This window comes from Sphaerodactylus townsendi, linkage group LG05, assembly GCF_021028975.2.
Source record: "Sphaerodactylus townsendi isolate TG3544 linkage group LG05, MPM_Stown_v2.3, whole genome shotgun sequence".
In the NCBI taxonomy this organism is placed as follows: domain Eukaryota; kingdom Metazoa; phylum Chordata; class Lepidosauria; order Squamata; family Sphaerodactylidae; genus Sphaerodactylus; species Sphaerodactylus townsendi.
In genome coordinates, this window is record NC_059429.1 from 69,157,701 (window position 1) to 69,178,652 (window position 20,952).

At 41.0% G+C, this 20,952-nt stretch overlaps 1 protein-coding gene across 3 annotated transcripts in view; it reads left to right on the top strand.

The window, feature by feature from the left end:
- The window catches only part of LOC125433066 (BEN domain-containing protein 5-like), a 996,205-nt gene that overhangs the window by 481,160 nt on the left and 494,093 nt on the right, over positions 1-20,952 (top strand). For all 3 annotated transcript variants that reach the window (XM_048497387.1, XM_048497385.1, XM_048497388.1), the window contains one exon: positions 2,455-2,494. In XM_048497387.1, coding sequence (XP_048353344.1) covers positions 2,455-2,494 — 40 coding nt within the window. The remainder of the gene's footprint in view (positions 1-2,454; positions 2,495-20,952) is intronic.

The window sequence follows — 20,952 nt, forward strand, 5'->3', positions numbered from 1 at the left end:
TTCTCAGACTTGTATTCCTCTCAGTGTTTGTGTGAATAGTTTGTGCCCCACACTATCTATCTGAGGTAAGGACTAGGGTACTGTTTTTGAGACCAGATACCAGGAGCAACACCAACAAGACTTTGATTATTGAGGGCCTCTTCCATTTCCTTTACTCTTCCATCTAGGATGAAAATACATCTCAACATTGAGCTGAAGTTTCTAAAAACTTGAGATAGCTAGACATAAACTTGGCATCCATTTGCAGATCACATAATTCCTTTTGCCTCTGATTTGAAGCATGTAGTTAACAAAGGTGGAAATATAATGGGACACAGGGGAAATATAATGGGGGTAGGGCACAATACAAACCACTTTGAGGGGGGACTTTGCACAGGTTCCACCCTCAAAACGAATTTGTCCTGTTTTATTTCCTTCAACCTGGAATTTTCAAAAATCACTAAACCAGCGATTCTTTTGCAAAATCTTGGACTGAAGCCACTCCTGCACCAACGGCCAGGCAGGATATGCTTTATTCCCCTTCCTTCCACCTGCTTACTGTAAGTTCCACACCATCTAACCTCAGGGAGAATCTGCCTGTCTGCCATTCTTTGCAGGTCTCTCAGCAGGCTATCTACCCAGCTACTTACCTACCTATCCACTATCTATTTAACAAACTATCTATCTATCTACATACCTATCAACTTATTTTGTATTACTACAAAATTACAACTATTAACTATAATAACTATTTGTTGTGGGTTTTCTGAGCTGTGTAGCCGTGGTCTGGTAGATCTTGTTCCTAATGTTTCGCCTGCATCTGTGACTGGCATCTTCAAAGGGGTATCACAGAGGGAAGTTACACACTGTTACACACTGAGTCCAGTGAGAAGGGAATGTTTTTAGTGGGGTATATATATTCCATGTCCCAGGGTGGGGAAACAATCAGTGGCTCATTCCGCACATGCAGAATAATGCACTTTCAAACTGCTTTCAGTGCTCTTTGAAGCTGTGCGGAATGGCAAAATCCACTTGCAAACAGTTGTGAAAGTGGTTTGAAAACGCATTATTTTGCGTGTGCGGAAGGGGCCAATAAGTGTTTGGGTGGAACTTGCTATGCAAAGGTGTGGTTGATAGTATTGTATTGCACGTAAGGGTTTTCAGTCCAGGGAGTGATTCACATTTGCATTCCCTGCAGCAGCAATAATCTTAGTGAATGCAAACCCTATGTCTGGGTGGAGTCCATTGTCCATGAACCTAGCATGCCCTTGGCCTTTGATTCTGGTGTTTTTTACTGGTAGCCAAGTTTTGTTAATTCTCAGAGTCTCTTCCTTGTTGAAGTTTTCTTGATGCCAAACACATCTGCGAAACCAAGCAGGTTTAGCTCTGCCAACGGCCCCCACACACACCATGCCCCCACCCTACGCTATACCCTATGGTCCTGTGGGCCAACCCCACACTTTCTCAATTAGCGACGACTAGGCCCTACAGGCCTCTCAGTCATGTGGCAGCCTCTCGATAGAGCGAGCAAGCAGCACTCTGCTCACTCCATGGCCTCGAAAGAGGTCAGGACCTGCCGGGCGCTGCCTTATATAGGCTTGCCCAGGCCCCCTTTTCACATGACGATGCCCCGTCATGTGACTCCACCCTGGGTGTGGTCACGCCCATCACAGCCGGGCCTTTCCTGCTCGCCCCTCCCCAACTGCAGTGGCAGCCTCGGGTAAGTCCGTGGCTGCATTTTATTTCCCCCCCTTCCATCCGTTTACTGTAAGTTCCACACCATCTAACACCTGCCATTCTGTGCAGGTCTCCCAGCAAGTTGTGGGCAATCTCTCACCACCACCACCACCACCACCCCCCCGGGTACAAAGCCCCTTAAGCATGTTTTCTCCCTGTGGCAACAAGTATGGCCGATCTATAGCAACCTGTTCATTTTTGCCCTGCTGTTGAAGAAAGGTCCTTTTAAAATTTTTGCATGTTGGACAAGTGCAGCTACGCATGTGCAGCCAATCGTATTGTGGGACAACCGGCATGGCTGCAGGGGTTCATTTCTATATGCCTGCACAGCTACCCGTGTGTTGCAGGACATTAAAAAAAGAGAAGCATTTCTGTGCGAGGGTGTGATAGCAACCTGGATTGTTTCCATGGGCTCCAATCACTGCCTGAATGGAAAAAGGAAAACAGATTCCTTCATAACTACTGCAACTTGTTATACGTTTGCTCTGTGGAATCCCCCAAATTTAAACTTATGTGATTTGTCACCACCAATTACTAATATTCTAAGAATGAAAGCAGCACGGTTTTCAAAGGACTATGCTAAATTCACATGGCTCCCATCCAAAATAATAATATTGAGTCATGTTACTTGTAATTAATTCTGTTGCAAATATTAGAACACTGGCTTTGCATGTGTAAGCTGAACAGCAAAAAAAAGTATTCATCTTTCAATGACTTCTTTTATCATCTGTTTTCTAGCAACAGCGGCAACTTGACCTCTTGACTATAACCAACCCTGGTGAGTAAGCCACAAGGCTCAGCTTTTTTACCTAATTTCTTAAAGAGATGGCTGTCTGAATGTACATTTCTATCTCTCTCCTGGCATGCAAAATGCTCCCTAAAAACCTTAAACATAATAACTAGTAGCATTATTGTGTTTGGTAAAACCCTGGGTAGTTATCTTCAGACCTTTACATGACGACTTTGCTGATATTCCTTTAAGCCTCCTGGTATGGCCTCAAGGCAGAAACATTATAACTCATAATGTGTGGTCAAGTCATAGAAGTATTCAGTTAAACTCTCTGCAGTGGTAAAGTTAGATATTTACTAAAGAATAAAGAAAGTCTATGTTATGTATGTGTTCTATTGGAGGGTGAAATGTAATGGTTGATGAGAAGATGTTTTAGTTGTCCACAGTGGTGTATAGCAAGTCCTGGTAAGCTGCACCCAACCTATACTGCCAAAGTCCCCCTGCCTCCCCTGCTGCCATGCCATCACCTCTGCAAAAATACCCCAATGCAACAACTGTTCCTCCTCTGAGCAGTGGCTGGCAATACACTAAGGCAACGGAGTCCACCCCCATTGTGTTGCTGACTGAGTCCACTTAGAGGAAGAAAAGGGTTGTTGGGGAGGGGGGGTTGTGGGGATGGTGGTGTGGTGGTAGGGGGAAATCAGCAGTGGCAAGGGGCATGGCAAGGGGTATTGAGTTCAGCAGTGGGGGAGGGCTGGGTGCAGGCGGAGAGGGGGGCAAAATGTGGCCCCACATGACCCAGACGAATGGCACCTGGGTCAACTGCCCCCTCTGCCCCCCAAGTTCAACCAGTTATTGTCCAAAAGCCCAACATGAAGCTCAAATACTTTCAAAGATATACTTGCCAAAGAATAACTGATTGTGGCTAAGTATTACTCATGTTGTATGGTATAATTTGATCAAGTCAACTATTGCTTTCATATGTTTATTTCTTGGTCTTGGCAAGTACTAAAAGAAGCAGAACTAGCCTAATATAGCCCAATGTTCAGTGTCTCTATCCCATTCATTAGACATTGCCCAGTAGCTGGGCACAAACCACTCTATGTCAATATGGCTAAGCAAATATTGTGACTAAGAATTGTGGCTGAGCATTTCATAGCATCAGTGTGGATACCATGTAACATTTGTTAGACAAAGTGGCCAGGATCCAAAGAGCTACTTAATTTTAAGTAGCACCAAAGGGTCACCATTTCACAAACTGAGACAAACATTAGTTTGCTGTGTAGCAGGTAGGGCTGCTTCAGAAACACAAGTCCATACTTCCTTAGGGTAGACAGCACAAGTTGTGCAGATATTTGGATTGCAGGAAATATTCAGTAGATATATGTAAAGGACATTTAAAATACTATCATGTTCTTTGTACAAAGAGTTAAAGAGAACACCAGCATGATGGAGGGAGAGAGAAGAAGAAGAAGAAGAAGAAGAAGAAGAAGAAGAAGAAGAAGAAGAAGAAGAAGAAGAAGAAGAAGAAGAAGAAGAAGAAGAAGAAGAAGAAGAAGAAGAAGAAGAAGAAGAAGAAGAAGAAGAAGAAGAAGAAGAAGAAGCTGATTTATGTAAATCTATGAAGGGCTTAAGGGGTGGTAGGGTTCACTTCCATTTTGTGGAATTTTGAGCATTTGGAGAAGCTTTACTCCTTTACACTGCTTAAGAAATTTCTGCAGCTCAGATCACCATGAGTATTGCATCATCTTAAGAAAGGAAAAGAGAGCCATGCTTCTAAGGAAAACTTTAAACCTTGTCATCCTCCCAGAGAAGCTCTTATAATTTTCTTATTAAGTCTCAGCTGTCCCTTTAATTACAATGGGTTTAGTTCCTTTTGTATAGTGTTCTAAGTGAGTTAGACCCTGTCCCTTTAAGAAATCCCCCTAGAGGCAGTCTTCCTTTCATTAACCAATAGTGCCCCTGTTTATTTAATTTAGTCTAAGGTGCCAGTGGAGTTGGAAGGCTGCAATATCTCTTATGTCTATGGTGTATAGTCTAAAGCGTATAAGGAGTATAAAAGTCTAAGATGTTATCAGAAAGTAGAATCCAGATAAAGGACACTGAAGGAACCAAGAGGAAACCCAGACACAGTGGACTTCCCTGGAAGGAAAGTCTCAAGCTTCAAGTTGTTCCAGTCAAGCCAGTACTTTATTTTAGACTGTGGGAGGAGTTAGGATCTTAATTCAAAGCAATAAAACCTCTCTCTCTCTCTTTTTGAACTGTTACACCTTGCTTGTGAGTCTCGCACTCTGTTCTGGCCAAGTACAGGGCATCTAAGACTGCTTAACTTGGGGAACAGAACAAACATTAAAAATGCAATTAATGTAAAAAAAAGAACTTATTGGGAGCATATTTCAGGGGGACTGCAATGGAACAATATATGCCATTGTTTCTGCATTTCTGAATGTATGTGTTAATGTTGGGATAAAGTGCTTTTTGAAATAGGTCTTCCTCCAGTGTTCTTTTATTGACAATTCTGATCATCCTTAAAAACAGAGAAATGGTTCTAGTCACAGTTTTCTGGGTCAGCTTGTCTCTGGGTCAGCTTGTTGATTCAGTGAAGCCGAATAAGTAAAGAACCTGAAAAAAGCCCAATTCAGCTTTTTCGGTTTTATTCAGCCCCAAATACAAGCCGCAACAAAATCCCTGAGCTGAATCTCTATTCAGTTTATCGGATTTTGGTCATTTAAAGTTTAAAGGGAGTGACTAGCCAATTGTAATCACTTTAAACTGGCTTGAAATTTTTTTTTCAAACAGGAGAATCCTCCCTTTCCATCTTACTTACCTTACTTACCTTTGTTGGGTGTCTGTTGGACTTTCTGATAGATTTTTTTTTGGGGGGGAGGGGTGCTTAGACCCACCCCTCCTGCATTGAATTGTTTTATGAGGCATTCCAAAAGAACCAATTTCAGTGCATCCATACCTCTTTATAGATTGATACTGTGGGGATAATGGAATGCTGGTTTGCCATTTAACTAGTCCTACACAAGTGTTACACATTTAACTAGTCCTACACATGTGCTACACATGTGCAGTTCCCTCTTTGCAGCTTGTCTGAAATGGTTATTGGCTGGTAGGTCTAGAACCGTGGTGGTGAACCTTTGACACTCCAGATGTTATGGACTACAATTCCCATCAGCCCCTGCCAGCATGGTCAATTGGCCATGCTGGCAGGGGCTGATGGAATTGTAGTCCATAACATCTGGAGTGCCAAAGGTTCGCCACCACTGGTCTAGAATCTTACCAGGATGTAGAAGAAGAAGAGTTTGGATTTATATCCCCCCTTTCTCTCCTGCAGGAGACTCAAAGGGACTGACGATCTCCTTGCCCTTCCCCCCTCACAACAAACACCCTGTGAAGTGGGTGCGGCTGAGAGAGCTCCGAGAAGCTGTGACTAGCCCAAGGTCACCCAGCTGGCATGTGTGGGAGTGTGCAGGCAAATCTGAATTCCCCAGATAAGCCTCCACAACTCAAATGGCAGAGCTGGGAATCAAACCCGGTTCCTCCATGCACCTGATCTGTAATTGGTTGGAAGAATGCTGTTGCCTGGGAAAACATGAACAATTTAAAAACACCATAGTGGACACATGAGCATGGTCCTGCTGGCTTGGTAAACAGCAGCACCCAAACTTGAAGCAACAACAACCCAGATTTTCAGGGGCAGTAGTTTCATTTCAGTAAGAATTCCGTATTCCTAATACTGTTCCAGGAACACAAAGCATCAGTGATTTTCATGCACACTTATTTTGAGCTCAGGAGTTCTGTTATGCCAATCCCTAATGTGAACAACATGAAAACCAGAAGCAAAAGCGGGTATCAAAGATGAAATCGAAGCTGCACTGTTTGAGAATGTAGAACATGGTATCACTCCCAACAACTGATTAGTGAAATGGGATGAAAGTTTCAACAGAGACATTATTTGGACTGACTTTGGACTGACTTCAATAGAGACATTCTTTGGACTGACACTTTTTATGTTCTGTTATGAATAATGTCTTGAATTCGAATTCCATTTTCAACCAGTGGAATGGTATTTAACCAGTGGTAGCATTTTCATTGGTTTCTCCCTTTCAGTAGAGACGACCCCCCCCCCCTTGCCCCTGACATTATTCCTAGGAGTTTCCTGGGAAGGAGTTTGGGGAGATGTGCACGCCAGAGCTGTAGGTGGGGTATGCAGTGAAGTTCCTCTCTGTCACAGCAGCTCTATTTGTGGTATGTTGAATCTAACTCATTAAGTATAACATATACTGCCTTCTTATGAAATAGAAGGGGGCACATATGTAGGCATGTGTGTTCTTAAGTGTGGGAAGCTATTTCTGGAAAAACATCCAGGGTATTTCTGGAAAAACATCAGGGTACTAGTCATGATGGGGTGGGGTTAAGTGAATAGTTCCTACAAGCCAGGCCCTTTACACTTGTCAGGGAACAGCAACCTTTTATACTTGCGAATCATACACAGATTTTTGAAGTATAATAAAACGAAGATCCTGCTGTGCTTAGTGTGAAAAGATGATGAGAAATCCAATAAAATTTTCAGACAAAAGGTTAAAGGTCAGACTATTGACATATAGTGTTTTGAGGTCCCCTCCCTCATCTTGGCGGTGCCTTAAAGTGACTTAAAACTATACAGAGTTCTAGAAGATTTTAGGAGCCTTTGTGGAGTTTAAATCAGAGTGATGCTCCTTTAAGCCCATTCACTTCCATGGATTTTTAAGTAACACCGTTTATTCTTCTTCTATTAATTAGTCTGTATTAAAGGTGCCATTGAGTTTTGGTCATAATGAACATTCACTATAAACCCAAGTTATATGAAGCACAGAATAAGATTTCAAGTTCTTACACTTCCTACCACTTTTTAAATAGACCTTGCTTCAAGTCTATGCTCTGATTATAGCAGTATGCCCATTGAAGTATTTTGTATTATTATGGTAGTAAAACATGGCAGATGCACAAGTGCAAATGTACCAACTAAAGAATTCCCTGCTTTGGAGTTGGGTGTAACCCAATATGCAGATGACACCCAGCTCTGTATTTTATTATCCAAGCATCCAGATGTATGTATCTTGGTTCTAAACTGGTGCTTTGAGGCTTCAGACTGTGGTCAGGTGGCTAAGGCAGAACAAACTGAAGCAGAATTCAGACAAGGTTTTGTCTTGTTTATATACAAAATAAAGTTGCTGAACCTGCCAGAAAGTGATAGGCCTTGAACATGTTCCAGAAATGCTTCCATATGGCCAGAAGCCATGGAAAACTATTTGGGGTAGTCTATCCCTGCGAGAACAGAGGTTCAAGATTCTGTGAGCTTATCTAATTGCTTCATTGAACTATCAGATAAGCCCTGTATCAGCAGAAAAGTGACTTTTTGTGGCTCTTTCATCATATTTTTTTTTCTAAATCTGACCTCCCAGATTTGTTCAGGTTTCAGGTAGCTACAGATTCAGAGGGTCTTAGCTAAACCTCTGAAAGGTTGGGTGAGGGACAGCCCATTATATTTCCAAAATCTATAAAATAACCTGTACCCTGAGCATTTAATGCATTATCATTTTAAAGTCCATTTTTAAAGGGATAAGAATATCTCAAAATCATTACATTGTGATTCACAATTGGATAATTTTCAAGTGCTTTTAGTTTCTGCTAGAAGGGTTTTATTGCTTAAAATTATAGATCTACTTCTGTGTTGCTCCATTAATTTTCAGTGGTTAGAAAATAATATTTTAACCCTCCTTTAGTTCAGTGGAATTATGTGTAAGATTTACACTGAAGTCCTAAGTAGAGTTACATCTTTTCTGATACCAATGACTGCAGTAGACATAGAGAGGTATAATTATCCTAGAGATTGCCTGTTAATGTACTACTTCCTTAAGCAAGAGTTACTTTCCTACATACCACTGCTTAGGACATGGCAATATAAAATTAAATGACAAGACAGAAAACCTTTTTTTTAAAAAAAGGTTAACTTAAGAACAAGTTCCACTATTCTAACTTCATGCAAGCTATTCTCAATTCTGTCTTGAACATTGTGAACCTTTCTTACTAACTGAAGCATGAAAATATGAACTCATGAAACTATATTACACCTATTAGTAAAAATGGTACAGGATAATAAAATGTGACAGAAAGTTGTTCACCACTGAAACTCATGATCCAGCTATTTTTGATTATCCACACTAATTAATACTGCATTGATTCTGATCAAAGTACATGTCAAGGGATCCAGGCTTAGTTTTCAACCTCACATAATTACTCTTTATGTTTTTGAGTGAAAGTTTCCTAGATTTAAAAAATGCATCCTTATGTATCTTCCTAGTAATAGTCTCTACCAAAAGACTATTCAGAACAAAAGGGTATCCTGGACAGCTTCATAAGGATGAGTTGCCCCGCTCATGGAACTTTAAGTTACAGGAGGTTCAAAAAGGAAAAAAAACCACCTTGAGAACTCTACAGTTGGGGATTGAAAGAACTTTAAAAACTGACAATTGATCATTGACTGTTGAAACTGACAGTTGAGGCTGGCAGCTGGAGTGAGAGGAACTTGTTGAGGATCAGGAAGGATCCTGTATGTAAAGGATGTGATGTGAGTCTCCTTTCCTAAGAGAAAAAGATAAGTGAAGAGGTGATCACTAACCAGTTTTAAGGAGGAAAATTTCCTTTGTATGGAGTCAGACTTTCTCCACTCCACTCCACTCTATATTATATTTTCTTCCAGGACAGCTTTTGGCAGTTCCTCATCAAATCTGCTCAAATTCTTAGGATGAAAATATATAAATACAATAGAGTGGAGAAAGATTCGTTCTGTACAAAGGCAGTTTATCTAACGCCTTTGGGCCAAGAAGGCATCAAGATCAGGTCTTAAGCCAGTGACTGATTAGCCTGAAGCCTGAAACATAAAAATATAAGGCATGTGAACATGGACTCATTTTAGAGCATCTGTTTAGACTTCATTTAGATTGCATGGTTTGCATCAGGGACAAGGTTGTATTGTTTAAGAATATAGTTTGTACTTTGGATTAAAACTGAGACTGTAAGGTATGGCTTGTGTTTTGAATAAGTTCTATTAATTTCGTTCAGAAATTATTCAGTACTTTCGTACTGCTAGCCATTGGGTGCAAAGTGGTGGTTTCCAATGCTCTTGTTGCACCCTCTCTTTGCTTGTTTGTACCACCTGGATGTTGGCAACCCTAACTGTTCATGATAATTGGTTGCTATCACAATATCTGTAATGGCTTTTACTTATTACTTTTGTTATGAAAACAGTAATTAAGAAGTGGTAACAAATGTGCTGAGGCAAAGGAAAAAATGCTAACCCTGAACTAGATCCCATAATAGAGCCAACATGGTGTATTGGTTAAGAGCATGTGCACTCTAATCTGGAGAACCAGGTTTGATTCCCTGCTCTGTCACTTGAGCTGTGGAGGCTTATCTGGGGAACCAAATTAGCTTGTGTACCCCAACACATGCCAGCTAGGTAACCTTGGGATAGTCACAGCTCTTCAGAGCTCTCTCAGCCCCACCCACCTCACAGGGTGTTTGTTATGGGAGGGGGAGGGAATGGAGATTTTAAGTTCCTTTGAGTCTCCTCACAGGATATAAATCCAAATTCTTCAAATCCAAACAATACTCTTTGCACAGAATATCCCACTGTTCTGTCAACAGAGAACCCACTTTTAATTTGGCAGCGGTGTTTGAAAAGTGGTGTGTCATATATATGCTGACATACTGTACTATGAAATTTTGACAGTTATAGACATAAACATAGATATCAACATATGCTTCTGTGGATATTTATATATTTGGTTTTTATTTCAAGCCCTCCAAGAAGTTCAGATGAGCCTAAATGGTCTCCCCACCACACAATTTTATTTTCAGAACAAACCTGTGAGGCAGGTTAGGTTGAAAGACTGACTGGCCAGAAATCATCCAATGGGCTGCATGGCAGAGGGGGATCTGAATCCAGTCTCTCAATCCCATACTGACACTGGCTCTTAGCTGAATATATTCTATCATTTTGATGGGATTTAAAACCTTTTATAAGTTGATAAATGTTAGTTATGTATTTTTCCTTATTACTTAATTTTTGACTAAGGTTTTTATTATTTAACCCAGATTGAAGGGATCTATTTGTATGCCTAGTTATTACTTTAAAAGGTGCAAATTACACTGCAACAATTTTTTGATACACATTGGGCTTTGCTTATTTAACATTTTGTGGTTTTGGAAAATTTTCTTTGTTCTGTATTAGCAATCTGAATTATGTGTATGTTGTGCCTGTTGGGAAGTAGATTCTCATCATGTTCAATAATAACCATGGAGAAAGCATTTGAAAAGCAAGTGCCATTACTTTTTTAAAAAAAAGATTAAAGCTTTCTGAAACACCTTATTATTCTGTGTCACTGTGATGTTTCCATGCACCTTGGCATGTCCCTTTAATTGGATCCTTGCCTATGAAGGTCCAGCATAGTTGCATTGAAAGTTGACATTTCCAACTAACTGACCTTTTCAGGCCCAGTGATACTTCTATAATGATTATCCTCTTGCATTGTTTGGACACAATACCACATACTTCACAGCACATAAAGAATGTGGTCTTTGAAAACTATTCAAAATCCCCAATCTTAAGTTAGCAAAATGAAAAAATTGGGTACAAACATTCATCAGAAATGTTATTGTGCAGGTATCGATTTGAATGCCCTTTCATTTCTCCAGGAAAGAGTGTTGTAGTATGGAGTTCTAAATTAACTTTTGTTCTGTTATTTTTTTCCCTGGTAACTATAAAAAGGTCAAATTCATTCATAAGCCTGAATAGATTTGCTGGATATAAGCAATAAGATAGCAATCAACCTTCAAATAACCTTTAAAGAGACAGTATCTTCTTCTATGAACAATAATTGATCTACTCATTAAGCAGGATGGAATTCTTTCAGGCTTACCTAAGCAAAAAATGTATAGGTGCAGAGTAAAAGGACAGTGTCTAGAACAACAAAAAAATGAAGTTTAATATAAGGCTAAGTTTTGCATATTTCAGTGGCATGCTCAGATATTTCTTCTCCCCACCCAAATCACCACATACTGCAAGAAGGATTCAAATTCATAGAGATCTTGCATTTTTAAAAAAGGAGATCTTCCACTACAGTTATTACTTTGTACAGTACAGAAGATAGGAGAATAAATCTCAGCTTCATGGCACAATGAGGATCTGAACATGAATAAGAGCTGCTGACTAATGCCAAGGCCTATCCTCAGCTTTTATGACTAAAAAAAAATAGCCGCTCTTCATTTGCTCCTGTAGTGGTCTCCTTTATCTAGTTAGGGGAGATCAGCTGCTGCCAAAAAACATTAACTACTGCTCATTTTCAAAGATAGTTAGAGAACTGCTGAAAAGGATAGGTAAACAAAAGGATAGCATCAGAAGTGATTCCCACTCTTTTCTCAAAGATTGTGTAGTTAAGCATAACTAAACCAGTTTCTAAATCCCCCCACATCCAATTGGCACTATAAGGCTGAGACTTTAGACCACTGAGGCAAGAAGTTGCCTAGGAGGGCACAATGCAGTATTCAGAACATGATTGTTGAAATAGCTGGGAAGTTGGATTGGCAGCCTCACCCCCCTCCTGAAGGCAGGGATTTCCTGCCCCTGCCTCTCGTTTCTCACAGCCACTTGAAGCAGCAGTGGGAGAAACAGCCATCAGGTCAACAACATGTATTTGCATGCAATTTACATGTGACAAAATATAGCAATATGTAGCTTGCAAATACAAGTGTTATATCTATTTAAGATTACAAAATAGCACAGAAAGATTTTTGTAGTCTTATAAAAAAATTATGGATCCTAACATTCAGTGAATAAAAAACTCAAGAAAGGATAAGAATGCCCAGAATTTGTAAATACTATGCACATTATCTGTAGTTTATCAAAGAATAATTTTGAAGTATTTGTACATTTCTCTCCAAGTACACAGCTAAACAATTGCTATATTATTTCCTTTCCAGGATTATTTTGCCTCATGTAGCTTTTAAAATGAGGGCATGTTTTCTTTTCTTAATATGAGATACATAAAATATACATGGTATGTGCTGTGTGAAATATGTCAGAAACTGTATTAATGTTGGCTCAAATATTAATTTTGTTTATTTTCTCTTCTCAGAAAAACAGGGACTTGTATATTTATTATGTGCTTAAAGATGCAAAAACCCTGAATCTTTGAATAAAAATGCAATATTGTCAAGTAAAGAGAGGCCTGGCTAAATTAAAAATTACATCAGGGACAGAATGTTGGAGAAATTGCTTAAATTGTGCATTATTTTTCAAGAGCACAGCTTTTGAAAGTGATCACATAAATGCTTAAACCTCTGCTATTTTTTTCTGAAGCTAAGCTAAATAATGCCAATACATTAATAACAGTGCAGATTCATTTAAAGATAGAATAGATTGATAGAGTTTATCAGCCTTAAAACTGACCTATTAATGCAGCTTTGTGTATATGAAAGTTATGAAGAATTCCTGCCTATACCTCATCAAATAAGTTAACTCCAAACTGATTATTTAAATATCCTATTAACAAACATTGCCCTGATGGCATCAGTGAATTGCAAGGCCAGGACAGACTGAACAATTTCAGACTCACTGAATTAACAGAACATACTGGTGGGGTATCACAGGCAGGAAGAATTTCATGGAATTCACTAAACAAATATTTAGAAACTACTGCCTTTCTGTGTCCTAGATTCCTTTAAAAAAATTAATTGGGTCTTTTTCTGTCTTCCTGTGATCATTCCATTATACTTTTCTGCTGCATTTAATCTCACAGGAGAAAAAGACACAAGGTCTGCCAAGAGTTCAGATGGGTCACATGCAGGTAAAGGGTGGAAGAGGGGAGAAGCATCCTTTGCTGGATCATTGGGAAATATTATTTCCCCCTCCCCTACTAGTTCATAATATTAACAAAGTTATGTTACTGTACAACTGGTCCATTCTGCATAGCCTAAATAAGATGTCCTGGGGACGCTAATAAAAGGTGTCCTGGGAAGGCACTCTACACAGCTTTCCTCTCAAGATGTCCTCTGAATGCCTTATTTCAGCTCAAGGTAACTTTTTTTGAAAATTCTTCAAAGTGCACCTTTTTTCCTTAATGTGCCTGCAAGACATCCCCTGCCTGGCTGTGTAGAATGCATTCCCGCCCGACTGTTCAGCTCTCTGGTCAATTTCCTCCTCAGCTTGCACCTGACATTTTGTGTGCTGGTGAAGCAATTCTCCCTGCCTCCATCTGCTGAAGGTTGCCCCAGGATGTTTGCTCTGCAGGCTTCAATCCTGGTTATCTTTTCAGCCTCAAAAGTACATAATTGTACTCAGCAAGTCCTGCCAATTCTGGCAATATATAGTTTTCCTTTTTAAATTTTTTTTGTTCTGTAGGAGCTATCTTTGAAGATACACAGACATGCATAACAGAATCGGCTGCTTGGAGGACTCCCATTGAAAAGCATTGGGGCCATGGAGGACAGATCTACCCTACCGCTCATTAAAAAGCATTGGGTAGACTTGAACTCTTTGATCCCAATTCTTTTCAATTTGAGTCCTCCAAGCGGCTAAGATTTTCTTATGCATATCTGTGTATCTTCAAAGATAGATCCTCAAAAAAATTAAGGTTGGGGGAAAAAATTGGCTTTCTCGGCCACCTCATCACACAGCTGACTCATGTTCAGTTTGTGGTTTCCTAAGACTCCTTTTGCATGTAGTGTTGCCAAGCCTGGTGTCACCCATCCTATATCTGTGCATTTCATTTTTTCTGCCTAAGTGTAGTATCTTACATTTATCTCAGTTGAAATTCATTTTGTTTGTTTTGGTCCAGCTCTCTAACCCAGGGGTAGGGAACCTGCGGCTCTCCAGATGTTCAGGAACTACAATTCCCATCAGCCCCTACCAGCATGGCCAATTGGCCATGCTGACAGAGGCTGATGGGAATTGTAGTTCCTGAACATCTGGAGAGCTGCAGGTTCCCTACCCCTGCTCTAACCTGTCCAGGTCATTTTGAATTTTGACTCTGTCCTCTGGGGTATTAGCTACGCCTCCTATTTTGGTGTCATCTGCAAATTTGATTAGCATGCCTTCTATTCCATCATCCAAGTCATCGATAAAAATATTGAAGAGCACTGGGCCTAGGACAGAACCCTGTGACACCCTGCTAGTCACTTCTCTCCAGGATGAAGATGAGCCATTGATGAGCACCCTTTGTGTTTGATCAGTCAACCAATTACAAGTCCATCTAATAGTAGCATTGTCTAGTTCACATTTCACTAGCTTACTTACAAGAATATTATGGGACACCTTGTCAAAAGCTTTACTAAAATCAACGTATGTTACATCCACAGCATTCCCTTCATCTACCAAGTTTGTCACTCTATCAAAATAAGAGATAAGATTGGTCTGGCATGACTTGTTTTTCAGAAACCCATGCTGACTTTTTGTGATCACAGTTTTCCCTTCTAAGTGCTGGCAGACCGTCTGTCTAATGATCTGCTCCAGAATCTTCCCTGGTATTGATGTCAGGCTGACCAGATGGTAATTATTGGGGTCCTCCTTTTCCCCCTTTTTGAAGATGGGGAGAACATTAGCCGTCCTCCAGTCCTTTGGGACTTCTCCTGTTCACTAGGACTTCTCAAAAATTATAGCAAGTGGTTCTGAGATTACTTCTGCTAATTCTTTTAATACCCTTGGATGTAGCTCATCAGGGCCTGGATATTTGAATTTGTTTAAAGTAGCCAGATGTTCCTGCACTAACTTTTTATTCTGTGCTGCATTTCTCCTACTGTATCTTCTGTTTCATTTTCTCCTGGATGTGCAGTGTTTCCTTTTTGGGAAAAGACTGAGGCAAAGAAGGTGTTAAGTAGTTCTGCCTTTTCTCCATCCCTGTTAGCATTTTGCCATCTTTTCCATGCAATGACTCTAGTCTATCCTATCTTTTTTCTTCCTTTTGCTATAGACATAACCAAAAAAGCCTTTTTTGTTGTTTTTAACCTCTCTGGCAAGCCTCAGCTCATTGGTAGCTTTAGCTTTTCTGACTTTCTCCCTACACATCCTAGTTATTTGAATTCCTCTTTAGTGATTTCCCTCCTTCTCCATTTATTGTACATGTCCTTTTTAAATCTTAGCCCAGTTGAAAGTTCTTTAAGACTGCCATACTGGTTTCCTTAAGTACCTCCCATTTTTCCTCCTCATTAGAACTGTTTGAAATTGTGCTCTCAAGATATCACTTTTAAGAAATTCCTAGTCATCACGCACTCCCTTCTCTTTTAGTATTTTTGACCACCAGTAGATTCCTAAGGTTACTGAAATCTGCTTTCTTAAAATCTAGGATGTGTGTATGACTACGCTTAGCATCCCCTTTCTACTGTATAACAAACTCCAGGAGAATATGATCACTCCCACCTAAGGATCCTACCACTTCCACTACATTAATCAGATCATCATTATTGGTTAGGAGCAAATCAAAAATAGCCATTCTGCTTGTTGCTTTTTCCACCTTCTGGACCATGAAATTGTATGCAAGGCAAGTGAGAAATCTGTTGGACCTGATTGTCATGGTAGAGTTTGACTCCCAACAAATATTCACATAATTGAAATCTCCCATGACTACTGCTTCTTTCCTTTCTGAAAGTTTGAATCATCTGTTCTAAGAATGCATCATCTTTCTCTTCAGACTGGCATGGGGGTCTATAATAGACTCCCACAATGAGATCAGTGTTGTTTCTCTCCCCCTTAATTTTTTCCCAAATGCTCTCAACCTGTCTTGCAGGATTTAAGTTGTGGACCTGCTCACAGCTGTAATAATCTTTTACATATAATACTGCTACTCCTCCTTTCCTGCTTGATCTGTTTCTCTGAAATAGGTTATACCCTTCAATTCTTATGTTCTAATCATGAGACTCATCCCACCAGGTTTCAGTGATACCTATTATATAATATTTGCTTTGCTGTGTTAAGAGTTCAAGTTCATCTTGTTTATTTCCCATGCCCTGCATTGGTCTAGAGACACCATAGGCCATGGTTCATTTCCTCTGGCTGCTTCTTTAAGGTCTTTTCCCTCCCGCTGTTGGCTTTTTGACCTATTTGCTCAGTTCTCTCTATAACCTTTAGACTATCATCACTATCACTTGATGAACACCTGTCTGCTTGAATACTGTCTTCCCACATCTCAGCAAGCCCCACCTCTCAGATGCCTACTGCTTTCTATCCCACCACTCCTCTCCACTGCTACTCCTCTCTTCTCCACTCCACTCCTCTCATCTCATCTTCTAGGATATGTGACCTAAATGTGATGTTTGTTCTCATTTGACTGTCAGCAGCTTTCTTGCAATGATTATATAACAACCTCCATTCCATCTGCAGTACTTGTTAGCAAAGGAAAATCTGCAAAGATCATCATTTAACAAGGCTGAGGGCACTTTCACACTTGCCGAATAAAGCTCTTTCAATCCACTTTCAATGCACTTTGCAGCTGGATTTTACTATGTGAAATAGCAAAATCCACTTGCAAACAATTGTGCATTATTCTGCATTATTCTGCATGTGCATTATTCTGCATGTGCGAAAGTGCCTTTACAGAGCTAGCTCATTTTTCTCACCATATATGGTGATTCTTGAGAAATATCTATATCTCTGGTTATTGTGAGGTATAAGTAAGTAACTGCAACAAATGCTCATAAAATAAAAGTATTTTACTGCAATTTTATCTCAGAGAAATCCAAGAGTTTGCTGTGGTTTTGGTCTGCCATCCACTGAATTCTTTTTGACCTCCCCCAAATGCTAGACTACTGTAATGCACTCTACACAGGTCTGTCCTTAAAGACAACTTGTAGACTATGTTGGCCTTCAAGGAAGGAAAAGAGAAAATAGTGTAGAGAAGGAAATTTATCCAATAAATAATTTCTGTAATTCTGTAATTCAGTAACAGAGCAAGGGGAAACCGTGCACGGGACACGTGCGCGCCCTTCGCCCCTGCTGCAACGTCACCTGAGGTACCCAGGGCACCGGAATGCCCCAGAACACCCTGCCATGTCCCCTCGACAGCCTGGCCATGCCTCCACTGCTGCTCCTTCTGGGGCATCGCGCCCCAAGCCCCATGGGTGCTACATCACTGCTGTAATTGTAATCATGCTGCACTGCTCTTTGCTTAATTTGTGCTGTTTAGTTGCCCTATTTATATGCTAAAATCTGCCCTGAGTTCCAGCAAGAAAGACAAATTATAAATAAAATAAATAAGTGGTACATAAAAGAACAGAGACCAGGTGTACATATAATATCTCTACTGAATTAATCGCAACCATCTGGTCTACAAATGCAACTAAAGTACATAACCTTTTGTGAGTGGTGGATCTCTGGAGATTTTGGGCATAGAGTCTGAGGAGGGAGGGGTTGGGGGAAGGAAGAATTTCAATGGAGTATAATAGCATAAAGTCCACCTTCTAAAGCAGTCATTTTTTCCATGTGAACTCTGGCACCTGGAGATCAGAGGTAATAGTGGGAGGTCTCCAGTCACCACCTGGAGGTTGGAAACCCTAGTTGTGCATGCTGGGCTCCATGTATTCAATTAAGAAATAGACTCCTTTCTCTTCAATGTGAAGATATGTCTCACACAGAATGCTGAAAATATCTGCACAGCCAAGTCTGTAGAGCTTTATATCACATCATAGATAAACCAGATTTTGAAGGAAGGCAATTTTCCTTCTACATTTACCCCAGAAGCCAGTGCAATTTACGTTGGAACATCTCAATAAAAACCATAGATTCTCTACTCTAGAGTAATCCAGTATATTTCAGTAAGATAATTATAGCATTTAGCTTGTGCCTTTAGTCTTATATTAGATAATTTAAAATAATGCTATTTTGCATAAAATAAAATTAGGAATTTGTTATGCAAAATTATTATCCTAGCCCAGCAAAGTTCACATAATTAACATAAATCAACCAACCCGAGCTCTTTGACCTTTCTGGAGAGCATTAGTTCAATTCATGCTTACTGAACTTGGTAGGCATGAACTTGCAATAGCACCACTGAACATGGTCCATTAATAACAGCGCAAGTGAAAATGAATTTTTTACTTAAAAGGCCTAACAGAATGTGAAAATAAAAGCTCCATTATGTTTAGGAAATGGGATTAATTACCATTAATTTGTTCAATCAAAAATGTATGTTCTCTGTTCAAGGCAAATTGTTATAACCTATAGGGTATTTCCACACACACAAATAAGTCTTTTATGAAGTGTTATAGTTAACAGATAGAAGTTTTGTTTAGCCTTTCCTTCTGCCCCTGAAGATTATGTGGCTGGTCCACTTGTCTAACATTCTTTCTCGTCAGTAAAGCCTATTTGCAGGATGTGTAGCCATTTTTGGCTACACCCTTCTGGTAGGGTACAGCTAGGGACGTAGGTATAGATTTTTATGGGGTGGGTTCAGGGGCAGGGCTCCAGGGCGGGGCCATGTCCCCACCAACCCTTGGTCTTTGTGAGAGGCGAGACATTATCCTGTCTCTCAAATATACTCTCCCACAAAACCCACACAAGGGTTCAAACTATGCATTTTTAAATTTTAGTTTTAGAAAATGCATTTTTAAAAAAGATGTGGAACTGCTGAGCACGCTGTCAACCTGCGCCAACTAGGTGTTCGCTTTTTGATCAGCAGCCGAAGAAGCCACGATCCTGAATACCTTAAGCCTAGAAGTGGAAGACTGGGGCAGAACTTGAGGGCTAGGGTCTGAGCAGGGGTCCTGGATGAAGCCTCAAGATGTCTCAAGGAGGATGGAGGGGGGCTCTTCCACACAGCTCCCCCTTCCGCTTACAGTTCGCTTGCGCCCAGCTGCAGATTGCTTTCTCGCCCGGGCAAACTGCTGGTGAAATGGAGGGAAGTCAGGGTTCGATTCCCGGGGAGAAAATGGAAAGGCCGAGAGGAACTGCGGCAGAGCCTCTTGCAGACTCGGCCAGGAAATTTGGGGAATGGGCAGTGCAAGAAGGGAGTCGAGGGCGCAGGTGACGCGAGCTCAAGTTGTGTCTCTTTCTGGATGCAAATAAAAGTTCCCCGCACCAGCAACTGAGCTTTCTAGGCACCCAGAATTGGTCGGCTTTCTTTTTAAAGCCCCTCATGGGCTCATCCGCAGGGTTTCTGGCAGACCCACCAGATCCTGCTCCGGCCCCATTCAGCTGCTGCCCCTGCATCCAGGATCGCTCTGCCCGAAAGCTCCTTGGGGGAGGCTCCAGGTCCCCCCAAGAAAGGCTCTAAGGGACTTGGCTAGAAAGGCGCTGTCTCAACCTGGCCAGCTGAAGCCACAAAAGGTGCATTCCCCACGGGCAGGTGGGGCAAGGAGAGCTCCCGTGGCTGGGAGATTAGATCGCAGCACCCACATTTGCAATATTCTCAAAAGACACATGGGAGGCACAGCAGGGGTCTGAAACCCAGATCTGAAACATAGGCCGAAACCAGTAGCGTTTGCTCATGAGTAAATGCTTTGAAGGGAGCGCAAAGAGAAACTATCTCTTTGCCTTTTGAAGGGGAAGTGCTGCAAAATTGGCGCAAACCGTGCCGCGATCTTTCCCGGACTCTGGCTGGCTTGCAGGCTGTAAGCCAGCTGGAGCCAAGGAAAGAAAGTCTCGCCTCTTGCAATAAGCGAAACTTTCTTTCCCAGGCTCCAGCTGGCTTGCAGCTTGCAAGCGTGTGATGCGGGCTGTGCTTGTGTGGGTGCACAGGAGCGCCCGTCCCCGCTGGATATGCAAACTCAAGAACCCCCCTTACCTACGTCCATGGGTAGAGCTGAGAAATTAGTGGAATGCTGCACTGTTTCAGTAGACCTGTTGGGATGGGACTATGCTAAGAACCTTGATTAAATTCAAGGGAAGGAGCACAAGCAGGAAGTCTATTTTATGGAGATGAGCAGCAGTAGAGTATTAGCTTGTGATGCAAGCAGAAGACTACAGGCTCACCTGAAATGCTGCCCAATTTTTAGACATTGATTTTTAGGGTACCCCTGTTCACTGGTTATTTTCAGGTGAATACATAAGAATAGATATGTATGTCTAATAGGGAGAAGGTAGCATTTGTTAATATCTGGTAAGGAAATCCCATAGCTGTGTAGCTTAAAAAAAATGAAGACATCATTAGAAAAGTGCCTGAATCTATCTTGGGGAGCTCTTGCATTTACTGCCTTTTTTCAGCAGTAATGATTTGTAACAGAATGCCTTATTCTAGCTCTGGTAACTTATAGAAATTTACTTGGATTGCTTACATGCTGTATAAACTTGGCAGCTGATCATTGCTGCCTCTGCTCTGGCCTGGATGGCCAAGGCTAGCCAAATCTTGCCAGGATCCTAAGTAGGATCCACTGTGGTTAGTATTTGGATAGGAGATTACCAAGGAATTCCAGCATTGCTATGCAAAGGAAGGCAACCAGTCTCCTGTTTTGAAAACCCTACAGGGTTGCAT